Source organism: Quercus robur, chromosome 4 (assembly GCF_932294415.1).
Source record: "Quercus robur chromosome 4, dhQueRobu3.1, whole genome shotgun sequence".
NCBI lineage: Eukaryota > Viridiplantae > Streptophyta > Magnoliopsida > Fagales > Fagaceae > Quercus > Quercus robur.
Window position 1 is genome coordinate 42,337,693 of NC_065537.1, and position 13,120 is coordinate 42,350,812.

The 13,120-nt window shown below is 31.2% G+C and overlaps 1 protein-coding gene across 1 annotated transcript; it reads right to left on the reverse strand.

Moving 5' to 3' along the window:
- Positions 1 to 8,622: 8,622 nt before the first annotated feature.
- Positions 8,623 to 9,279, reverse strand: LOC126721904 (disease resistance protein RUN1-like). Its single transcript, XM_050424984.1, has one exon. The coding sequence runs from the start codon at positions 9,277 to 9,279 to the stop codon at positions 8,623 to 8,625; it is 657 nt and encodes a 218-aa protein (XP_050280941.1).
- Positions 9,280 to 13,120: the final 3,841 nt, after the last annotated feature.

Genomic DNA, 13,120 nt, shown 5'->3' on the forward strand with positions numbered 1-13,120 from the left:
AAATATATATATATATATATATTCACGTGATTGGTGGGCAGGACAAATGGGCCGACAGGGAAGAGGAATTTGGATTATCTCGTATCTAATATACTATTTTTTCACTTATTTTATTTCACGGTTAGGATTGAAAGTTGCTTATATTTATTATTTATTTTTTAACTTTTGCAAATGAAATCATATAATATAAAGTGTTGTTGAACTTGAACACCTTTTTAAAAAGTTCTAACACTCTCACTGTTTCACACACTTTATTTTTATTTTATTTCATAGGAATTGTTAATGGGGAGACAATCGTTGGAGTCATGTTCCAAGTGGCCTTAATTCTTCTTCATGTTTGTACAATTTCTTATAGATTTCAATGAAGTTTTTCAACCATTCACATTGAAAAAATTGTTTTTTATTATTTATTTTTCAAATTTTACAAATGAAATCATATAATATAAAGTGTTGTTCAACTTGAACATCTTTTTAAAAACTTCTAACACTTTCACCGTTACACACACTTTACTTTTATTTTATTTCTTAGGAATTGTTAACGGGGACAATTGTTGGAGTCATGTTCCAAGTGGCCTCAATTCTTCATCATGTTTGTACAATTTCTTATAGATTTCAATAAAGTTTTTCTACCTTTCACATTGGAAAAATTGTTTTTTATTATTTATTTTTCAAATTTTACAAATGAAATCATATAATATAAAGTGTTGTTCAACTCGAACACCTTTTTAAAAAGTTCTAACAGTCTCACCGTTTCACACACTTTACTTTTATTTTATTTCATAGGAATTGTTAACGGGGAGACAATTGTTGGAGTCATGTTCCAAGTTGCTTCAATTCTTCTTCATGTTTGTACAATTTCTTATAGATTTCAATAAAGTTTTTCTACCTTTCACATTGAAAAAAATATAAAATTTACATTTAACGTGAGGGGTCAATACTTAGTTTTTGTTGGCAGATAGTTGGTGAGAGTCATGTTCCGAGTAGCTTCATCGTGTTTGTACATTTTATTATAGATTTTAATGAAGTTTTTCTACCTTTCACATTAAGAAAAAAGTTATACTTTGAATTTTAAAAAGGTAATTGTAGGGATAAGGGCCCAAAAGTATATATCGGGCCTTGGGCGTTAGCTGAGGACATTGAGTGATTTGAAGACATATAAACAGTATTGAAGATGTAAGACTTAGAGCCCTATGAATAAGCTACAAGTGAGAGGGTTGGGGAAGGTGGGTCGAGGAAGAATATCCCTTCGGCTAAACGAAGCAAAAATCAAAGCGTGTGTCCTATCATCCAGGGTGACATTCCAAGACGTTCTATTGATAAGGACATGCATTGTGAACGTACAAGAAGGATGGGAACTAAGAAATATCTAAGAGAAAGTTGCTACCACCACATTGAATTCTCTGTAGTTAACTCTCTGACCGCATTAATGAGGAAGTGATATATGAACAATGCTTTTCAGTCTTACAGCTACTTCCAAAGACTTCAGGAGAGTGCTGATGGGACAAGGATCAACACAAGCAATCTACTGTCCACATGGAGGGTAGAGATGAGAAGGGAGAGATAGTATAAATTAGATAGAAGACCCTAAGAGAAAGGGATCAGAGAATTGAAGAAAGAAGGACTATAGCCACTAGTACTGTATATGTAATCAACTTCAAGTAATATATACATGAACTGATCTCCTCGGACTGTGCTGAGAAAGATTTTCTTAAGATAGAACTAGTCCACTTTTACTTTATTGTCATCTGGATCCATTATAATTATTACCCAACTCATTATAACCTAGTTTTCTAACCCACTCTCTGCAAATTTATTATATTGGGCTCATTGGGCCTAGATCCACTTACTTTTTGGGCTTAGGACTCAAACTGCGTCCTTACAATAATAAATGTCTAAGGCTATGTTTGGCAATATATAAAATGTTTTCCGAGTGTAAAATGTTTTCTATTGTTTGACTGTATTGTGGAAATTACACTAGATAATTATTTCTTGTGCTTGCTATTAGATGTAAAAAATTTCTATTCTTTGGAAAATGTAATGACTTTTTGCAATGTGCTTGTCTTTGCCTTGTAAAACACGAGCACGCCAATTGTTCTTTTGTCATATGTGCACCTAGCAATCTAGGCATTTTCACACACCCAGTCCATTCCTAAAACATTCCCATATCAGTAAAATCAGCATTTCATTCAACATTCCAATATCATATTCTTTAGATTTGATAGGAGATTTGGAATCTACAAGTTTCAATCCATCATAATTGCCTTTTATAATCAAATCAAAATACCCATGAGTTTATATTATTTGATGACAAAAGATTTTATCGATTAAGTTAACAAAAACCTCATTCATATTGAACTCTTATAGCTTATAGGTGCGAAATTGGGACATTTCATTGCAAATAAAACATTTTAGTGTGCTGCGTATTAATCAACAAAGGACTAATCTCTATCAAGTAACACATTGAAACAAAAGAAAAAAGCATATACAGATTACAAAACAGAACAAGTCCATGGAAACAATTTTCTGATTTTATTAAGCTCAAAAAGAGTCTATAGAATCAACTGTACACACTCAAATTTTTATGACACAAGAAGGGGTTCCAGATTTGCCCCTTAAACTAAAATTGAGTAATTGTAAATTTATACAATTATTAATTTTTAAGAAAAAAATGTGTATACACAACATAAAATTTACGCATTTTTCTATCATATACTCAGTCTTATTACACTTTTTAGTATTATTTATAAATCTTACTATACTATTTCAGTTACCTTTTAACTTTATTTATAGTACTTTCAGTAAAAAGTTTTTACTAACTTGATCAAGTGGATATACAAATTTATGCCATGCAATCATTGTCTGTTTAAAAACAGTTTATTTAATTAAAGGGAAATGCTAACGAGTGCCCTTAGGGCACCCGTTAACAATCCATTTAATAAAAGTGATGTCAAAATTTTTCTAAAATGGATTGTTAACGAATACCCTAAGAGTACTCATTAACATTTCCCTTTAATTAAATAACATGTTTTAAACAGATAATGATTGCATGGCATAAATTTGTATATCCACTTGAACAAGTGGCTTGCAATATTTACATTATTTATATCTCTCTATTTTATTTTTTTAAATAGGCAATATTTTAGCCTCGACAACCACATATCCTGATGTGTCAACTGATGATTGGCTTACTACACCACACAAAACAATGTGCCGTGTTTGCCTTCTTTCTCTCTCTCTCTCTCCCATTCCAACCAATCAGATTACACCATACGCAACAAAAAGGAAAAAGAAAAAAGAAAAAAAAGAGAGCAAAAACTCACGTTTCTAACAATCTTCACTCATCAAAATGGGGCAGCTCCATGAAGGAAGACTTGCTGATTTTGAGTTTCCTTTTTCTGCTGAACTGGAGACTTTAGTTGCTAAGGATAATAATGGCTTGTATTATGCTAGACTTGCTGCTGCCAGTTTGGTAGTTGTAACTGTGTAATTTTCTTTTGTTGGTTTTATGCGAAGGGTTATGTTAGAGCAACCACATCAGCTCGTGTAAATTTTCTGTCTATTTTACAAGAAAAAACCTACTTTTTTTATTTTACACATTCACTTTTACAAAATACCCACATCAGTTTATCTATCCTACACATTCATTTAATAAAATATTCATTCTTTTTACATTTTTTATTATTTCATTCCCTCTCCTCTCTGGCACAAACTCATCACCTCGTCTTCTTCGTCCACACCCACACCTAACCAGCCACCGTTCCACAAAATCCGGCCACTGATTCACCGATCTTCCACAACAACAAAATCCGGCCACTGATTCACCGATCTTCCACAACCAGCACCATCAAGAAAAACCAACTCACTCAATCCGAAACCCAGTCAATCCGAAACCCATTCATCACCCACCAAACTTGAAACCCAGTCAAGCCATCATCACCCACCCAACCCGAAACCCTCTGACGATTTGATGATTTGATCGGCGTGGTTGGTGATTGGCGTGGTTCGATGATCAGCGGCAATGGATGATCGGCAATCGTGTGGCTTGATGAGAATGAGCAAAAGAATTCGGATTGTAATATGAGAGGAAGAACTCAAGAGGGAGAGAGAAGCTGAGACCTGAGAGAGGCATTGGTGTGCTCAGTAAGAGGAGAGAGAGAAAAAAAGAGCGAAAATGAGGTTTTGTTTATACTGTACATATAATATTATTTTAAGGGATAAACGGGCTACAGTGCCCGTGTAAATTTACACGGGTATTGTAGCTCGTTGAAAATTATAGATGGGTTTACATGATTTTAAATGGACTGATGTAGCGTGTTTTTTGCTTCAAAATGTGTAAAAATGGTCAAAATGTATGTTTTACACGTTTATACATAATTATCCAAGAGTTGATGTGAATGCTCTTAACGGGCACCACATGGTGCTTGTTAAGCATACTTTTTTTCGACATTTTTTTTTTTTTTTAATTTAGGTTACTTTTTCAGTGTTTTAAGTACTATTTCAGATTTTTTTTTATTTTTTACTTTTTCTTTCAAATATTTTTTGTTTTTTCTTCCCTTAACCAGCACCAAGTGGTGTTGGTTAACATTCTCCTTATATGAATGGCCTTTTAACCAAAAAAAATAAAAAATAAATAAGAGGAGTGTTTGGTACATACACTAAAAAATATATGTTTTATTATTTAAAAATTTATATGAAAATACATATAAATAAAAAAAAATATAAAAAAATGTATAATATTATTTAAAAACATATATATATTTTTTTGAAATGATAAACACTCCCAAAAAAAATCTCGCCATTTCAATTTTCTCACTCTCTTTCCTCCCCGCATTTTCCTCAAACTTTCAATTTCAAACTCTCAGGTCCCTCTTGGTACAGAGCGTTGTTGAAATGGCGACAAATCGATGGCTGAGGCCTGAGGTACGCTCAGATCCACAGTTGTTGTTCCACAACACTTTTATGGTATTGACTAAAATATCTGTCAATCTTTGATTTGATTTTCTGTTTGTCTTTTCTTTCTGTAATTAGATAGAGTTTTAGATCTGTCTGAGTCCCAAATATTTAGTACTGTGTTTTTTTGTTTTTATGGTAAGCGTAGGTTTATCCGCTGTTTGCGGCCGTAGGAGTTGCAGTAGGGATCTGCGGGTTCCAGCTCGTCCACATTGGCTCATGGTTCCCACACATCCGCTTGAAGTCCAAGCCTCACTGACCCAAATATATGACATTATGTGGCTAAGCCCACGGGTTACTACCACACGACTAAATGTCGAAACTGCCCTTCCTACCCAGTTGCTAATAGAGAGATCTATTAAGTTATCAACATAATGAGTCAAATTGTACAAATACTGACATGAAGCAAGTTCTATAAAATAAAATAAAAAACTAATATAAAGCTAGTCACAAAGTGTCATTATTGCGTAATATTAGTTATAATGCATTTAAAATCCAAGAAACTACATTCAAATAGGAGTGTTTGGATTGAACTTATTAGCGAATGCATTTAGTTCACTCACGTTTTGTTTTTTTTTTTTTTTTTTTTTTTTGTTTTTTTTTTTTTTTTTTTTTCAAGTGTTTCAGAGGGGACAACTAATACTGTTCATGTACTAGTTGAGTACTATTCACACATTTTCTCTTTTTTTTTTTTTTTTTTTTAAATTGAGTTCAGTTGCATGTTTTGACCTCTTTAATAGTAAACAGTGCACCGTATATTGTTTATGAGACTCATAAACTTCACTTTTCAACAATTTTTTCATTAAAAATTGGTTCTACAGTACTATTTACACATTTAAAAATTATTTTGCTATAGTGTTTTCAGTTTTAGTTTTCAGTTTCAGTAAAAATAAGTTCAATTCAAATGGACCCAATATATATATATATATATATATGTTGCCAATCAGCGGCTGTTCCATAATATGGAGGTCATTTAAAAACTTAAATTGGACAATTTAATAAAAAAAAATATTTTGAATATATCACAATATCGATAAAAAAAAAAAATGAAGTATTACAATTTTCTTTTATGAGTTTTCGTATTTTAAAAATTGCTACATGATAGTTTATTATTAGTTGTCAATCTGTGTAGATGTGACCAGTTTAAGAAAATTAAATTTATATAACATATTTACTTTTATGTAGATTTTTTTTATAAAAATATTTTAAATTAAAGACATCCTTGGCTTTATAACATATAAATCCAAAGTAAACCATCAGATACGCAAAAGTCTTAATTTCATTACACATCGGCGAAGGATGTCTAATCTACCCCGATGTGTAATGAAATTAAGACTTTTGCGTATCATTCAAGGCAAAGTTAATGAGAAGTAGGTCCGTTTACAAGGCAAAGTTAAATTGGTGAATGTGGTGACAAGGAAGGGAGTGCCACTTTGCCGCTTGAATAATTCATCTCAGACAGTAGAACTCAACCACACTATTGCTTTCTTCGCAGTTTCTGTCATTCACTGAAGTAGATAAGCAAACTTCATCAATGATAGTCCTAGTTCCCAGTAACATACAATATTCACTCTCTCAATGTAAGCACAACGATATCTAATCTACCCCAACCATTTTAACCTGACTCGCATTACAACTCACATAAGCATTTGTTACCATAAGCATTGCCTAGACACTCACAGTCTCACCACAATTACTTTCAAAATGCAATAAATTTCACATGCCAAAACACCGATTAGTTTTTGGTACAAGCAAAGCAGGATTTGAACCCAACTCCCTTATTTGACAACAAGAAAGTTTACTGATTGAACTAATCTGAAACTCGAACCAGAAAATTCACATAGTAAACTACAAAGAAAGAAAATAAATAGTTGCAAGCTTGCAAATAACATTTCTCAAATTTAAAGCGTAACAACAGACCAGGTTTCTTCGACGTAAGGGCGAGTTTTTTTCGTCGAGCAATCGAGTTAAGAAGCGAGGATTTGCCGACGTTGGAGCTACTAACAAGAGCAAACTCAGGGAGCCCATCAGAGGGGCAAGCCTGAGTTTCGACACTGCTTTTAACGAAGTCAGCTTGCGAAACCTGAGCGTCCCTAGCGTACTTACTCAGTACAATATTGGAACCCTTCAAGATTCTCGTACTCAACGAAGCGGCAGTGTCGGAAGAGACATCGGTATCTGGTGGAAAGCTTTTCGATTGAAATTGGGACATGGGTCTCTTCTGGGATATCGAGATTGTGAGTTGGTATTGGGATGGGTTCGGATGTGGTTGAGAGCGTGGATTTGAGAGCAGAGAAGAGGGTGGATGTGGTTTTTGTGGCTAGTTTGGGTTTAGGGAGAAGATTGAAGTGGGTTTAAAGAAATGGTGTTTTTGTGAGGAAGATTAAGGAGTGTAATCTTGGTAGCTGATGAAGTATTACCATTTCGTTCTATCTAAAATTTTGTTATGTTGCGTATCTGATGGCCATTCCGTAATACCACTATTACTCAATTCTAATTTCTCCAAACATTCCATTTATGGTTGAATATGGGGGAACTTTTCAAGCCTTTCGCAGCCTCCTAGATTCAAATATTTAAGAGACTTCAAATTGATCTTGCTGGGAATAATTTGAAGTTTTTTGCAATTATAAAGGCTCCATTCTTTAAGCTTATAGAGAAATCCAATGGCTTCACCGACCTCAATTAAATTTCCACAACCACGCAGATCAATGTCTCTAAGTTTGGAGTGCGCAAACCAGGTAATTTTCTAATGGATTCACACCCTCCCAAATCAATACTTCTCATATTTTCATACTGGAACTCCTACAGAGAGGAAAATAAAAACGAAAATTATTACTTCCTAAAATTCTAATATAATAATATCTTTGAAGAAATCAAAATTCATAAATACAATTACAAACATTGATACCTGCTTAAATATCTTCTCCAATCTAATGCAACTTTCTCGCATCCTGAGTGCAACAAGTTGTTGAGGGCAATAGTTGGATGGAAAGTTAAAAGGATATTTTGGCCATTCAAGAAGCCTTAGTCCACTGGGCAAATACGTAAGTTCTTTAGAAATTTCAACATTATTAACTGTTAGAAATTTGAGATTTTCCATCATTTTGAAAGCTTCAGGTTGTAATTGCACTTGTACTAGAGTAGGTGAATGTAGCATTATACCACGAATATAATCAGAACCCTGGTTGGATAAAACATTAAGAAACCATATATCACAATAGAATTTACCAAAACTAAGAAATTATACTAATAAACTTTTTTTTTTTTTTTGGGTACAATGTTAAAAAGAAACCGTACCAAAGGGAAAAATTATTACTTCTTCCTTATGAAAGGAAAAAAAAATGAAGAAAAAGAACTTATACCTTATTTCCAGTTAGTACTTCAAGAGCATCTTCATGATTGCATAATTTGCTATGTTTTCTGAGGATTTCTGGCGATTCCTGTCTGACAATTTCCATATCCATTTGTTGTATCAAGTCATGCATGGATATTGTGTCATTTTGATCCATAGTTATGAGAGATTTATTAACAAGTATTGGAATACCAAAATTTGGATATAAGCTGCACTTGTCTAATATATTTACAACAAAATCCTTAGACCTTCCCTCTAAGAAACATGAAATATCAAGGAATATATCCTTTTCCATTTCTTCCAATCCATCATAACTTACCTTAAGTATTTGATAAATTTCTCCATTTGGGATATTTTTCATATTGAAGTAGTGCACTTTCCCATTCAGGTTTTGTTCTCCCACACAAATTTGAACCTATTATTGTTAGAGATAATGGAAGACTTTTGGCATAATACAACGCTTGATTTGTAAGTTCAGAATATTCTTCATCGGGATTGACTTTATGGAAAGCATATTGACTAAAGAGTTCAAAAGCTTCATGATTGTCTAATTTCTTGACCTTGTAAGTTGTACAAACTTTTCCAAGAGCAATTAGCAAGTGTTCATCTCTTGTTGTTATAATGACTCTACTTCCTGGTACCAACCAATCATGTTTACCAAGCAAATTTTCTATTTGTTTTGATTTATCCACATCATCAAGAATCAAAAGAACCCTTTTATTGTGAAGCCTTTCCTTTTTAACATTAATTCCTTCAGGTACATTGTTCACCTTCAAATGTTGGTTTTGTAAGATCTTAGAAAGATTTTTCTCTTGTAGTTGGATTGTGCCATCAATTGTCCTTGAATGTTCTCTAACATTTTCTAAAAAACAGCTTCCTTCAAAATTATCAACAATTTTGTTATAAACAATTTTTGCAATTGTAGTCTTACCTATTCCTCTAAGATCATGAATTCCTACCATACGAACATCGATCATTTAACTCAATATCTATAAGAGATTCTACAGCCTTGGCATGAGAATTTACTCCAACAGGGTAATTGGCAACAAATAAGTGCGTGCCATTTATTTTGATATTTGAAATCTTTTCAATAATTTTCTGGATAAATCTAGTTTCTGGACTGCTGCCATTCACAAAGCACATGAGTTCACTTAGTTAGAAATATAAATATGAAAATAAACTAAATTTAAGATGTCTAATTTGTGCCCTACAGCTTTTGCATCTAATCTAATATATACTAATATCTTTCTTTTTTATTTTTTTTGAGATAATAATAGAATTTCTATATAATATAATTCTCACAGAATGTTTAATTTTGAAAACCCTAGACTGCCTCATTTAACGCCAAGTGATAAATGATATAACTAATTTTAATCAAAATCTATAATCCTACCACTTAGATAAAATTTATTTAACATTAAATTTTAATCTACACTCCTACAGCTACAAGACTTCCTATGCCAAAAAAATTATTTTTTGCTCCAACTTTGAACACACCATGGAAAAAAAAAAAAAAAAAACTGAAAACGTTTGGAGTTATGCCAAATGTACACACAGGAATCCAAATGGAAAAATAAATAAATCCCACAAATCAATATCGAATGGCAGTGCTGTGTATCCAAGAGTTAAGCCCTTTTGGATATACACCACTGTAAGTTTTTTTAAAAAACATTTTTCCCTCTCCCCGTGTGTGTGTTAATACTTAGTATTCTCAAAAAAAAAAAAAAAAAAAAAAAAAAAAAAAAAAAAAAATCAAATGGCACAGCCTTAACATCTATAAATCAACACACAAAGGAGTTTTCCCCCTTTTTGTTTCTATAGTGAATTACAGAGGAGGTGACTGTAATATTTTTATGAAAAATAAGGGAGGTTTGTGTATCTAAACAAAAGGGTAGGTCAGTGTAATTTTTCCATTAAAAAAGTGCCATTGGAATTAGAAAATGAAAATTGAAAATACCTAAAAGGTGTTCTCTTGTTGTTGTTGTTTATTTATTTATTTTATAAATTTTGAATTGATATATCAATTTTTAACTTTCCAAGTTCTGGTTTGGATTTAATGCTTCTTATTTTGAAAGTTGAAAATTGTTCATAATCTATATACATAATAATAGGTGAAGTTGAGAGAAATTCAAATTAGAATTTCAATTTAGCGCTATGTGCCCTAAATTATTTATTCTTAAAGAGTTTTATTTCTTAATTTTAAAATCAAATGTGGGACCACATCATAAATATTTATCCAAATGAGTTATTAAGTACAAAAACCAAAAAATCTAAAATAAATGAATCGTAAAAAAAAAAAAAAAAATTGTGCTTCACAATAATTTAAAAAAAATTGACAATTTACATTTTATACCTAATAATATCCTTACAAATTTTTTTTAAAGAGTTAACAAAATATCAGAATGATTATTAATAGTATTTAAATTATATATATATATATATAGGAATTATATTATGCATCTTATTGTATATCTTTAAGTGTATCCATGCATATGCATGAAGCTACAAGCTGGTAACATTAATTGGAAGGATCAGCACTGATGAATTTTAGGACGAGATGATTGACATTTAGAATATTGACTCATTTAATGAATTAAGATTTTAGGACGAGATGATTGACATTTAGAATATTGACTCATTTAATGAATGAAGGCCCATCTCTAGTAAATTCTTTTCATCTAAAAGGATCTTGTGACACCCAAATTTTGAAAATCTTGATTATGTAAGGTTGATTCACTAGAAGTGGTATTTGATCTTTGAAGGACTAAAGGTTGACGATGACCGCTAGAGAGCTCTTGCTTAATTAAAAACTAGTGTGTAGTTTTGTGCATATGCACGGTATAATTAAAAACAATCACAATTATATGATTCAAATTATAAATTTTTTTAGAAGAGATTCTAATTATACATGGTATTAGTTTACATTTTTTTTAAACCATGCATTTCTAAATATGTAACGGTTTCTCATTATATAATTTAATTGGTTTTAAACTCTTTGGTTTTTACATCCAATAATTCACTTGCCACAAAAATTAAAAACTTAGATGGATATGTGGTGGAAAATTGGACTCCAATTGAAATCCAATTTAGAATCTAATTGGATTTAGACTCTTCAATTTTTGCCCTCATTAATTCACTTGGCACAAAATTAAAAATTAAATAGGGCATGTGGCGAAAATTGAGAATCCAATTAAAATCTAATTGGATTTTCTCTAAACTTTGGATATTAATATATATATATATATTTATATATATAACCCGTGTATATGTACCGTACAATTAAAGACAATCACAATTACATATGTGTGTGTGTGTTCAAATTCATTCTCTTAGCCTCTTAGGGGAAAAGTCTTTCTACATACTAGCATGTAGCAATTGCTGTATAAAGGGCCCTTGGTCATATGTTATTTTCTTTTTGCTTCCATGTAACCCATTATGCAGTAATTGGTGCATATTAGTATGCAACAAAACCTTTCCCTTAAGAGAATGAATTTAAAAATGTAAATAAATGAGAGGATGGTTGATGTGGTGTAATAGGAGTATAGTAATATTAAATGTTATATATTAATTATTATTATATAATAAAATGTATAGATCTTATAAAAATAAATGTATAGATGTACATATCGATAGATATATAATGGTTTTTTAGTGGAGTTTGTGTTACACATTTGTGTTAGAACCTCACCCTCTCCTTTGTGTGTTTGTTTGTTTCTAATATATATATATATATATATATATAGTGATTGATACAATTCACTCGTATATTGGAGAACATTGATATTTGTCTATCATTATAAGTAATATAAGCTAATTAAATACATGTTCTATTATACTAGAAATTATATTTTTTTTTATAGGTGCAAACATCCATATTGATATAAAATCCATGAAATTTACAATTCAATGAAAACATATGAAAAAAATTTCATTGAAATTAACAATTCTTCTAGAGTTATTTATTTATTTATTTTTTTCTACATGTATAACCATATATTGCCATTTAAGTTATCCATAAACATTCTTCTCAAAAAAAAAAAAAAAAAAAATTATCCGTAAACATTAATTGGAATCAAAATCCATTGAATTAGCCAAACTTTGCCAATAAAAAAAATAAGTGCACCTAAATAGCACGGCTTTTGGGCTAATTATTAATTATAAAAAAATTTTAGTTAAACAGATTGACTTATTGACACATTATTCAAGGATTTGAGAAGTATATTTTTTTTTCCTCTCTAGGAAATCTGATTTAGGCTTTGCATGACCAAAATGACAAAAATCTTTTGAAAAATTTCTATAAAAACAATGGGAGAAACTTTTTAACTGTAAAATTTTATATTTCAAACATTAATCTTAATTTTGAACTATAACTACCTCAGTAGTAGAAGATATTACCAGCATAAAATACTTTCATAATATATGAAATAGTATCTAGCTAGAGGTTATGACAAACCGTTAAAGATATAAATTCATTAAAGAGTGAGACATCATAAAATACATACCCATTCTTGTAATGGTATCCAAACAAATTACCAACTTCATTTAGAGTTTCTCTCCAATTTTGAACCTTAACAATGTTATCCTTAAATATTTCTTCATGTTTAGTCATGTTGACTCCAAACTCTTTCTCTTGTTTAAGTACTTTTGACGGATTCACTTTGTAAAAAACTGGCAACACTAACTAGCCATTTTTCTTACATTTGAGAATATTGACAAGTTCATCCAAACACCAAGTAGAAGATGCGTAGTTTTCAGAGAGTACGATAATTGAAATCATTGACAATTCAATTGTTTTGAGAAGTTGTGCTGAAACATCTT

Bases quoted from the DNA above. Each gene is read 5' to 3' on its own strand.
- LOC126721904 (XM_050424984.1), bottom strand. From the start codon at position 9,279: ATGATCGATGTTCGTATGGTAGGAATTCATGATCTTAGAGGAATAGGT.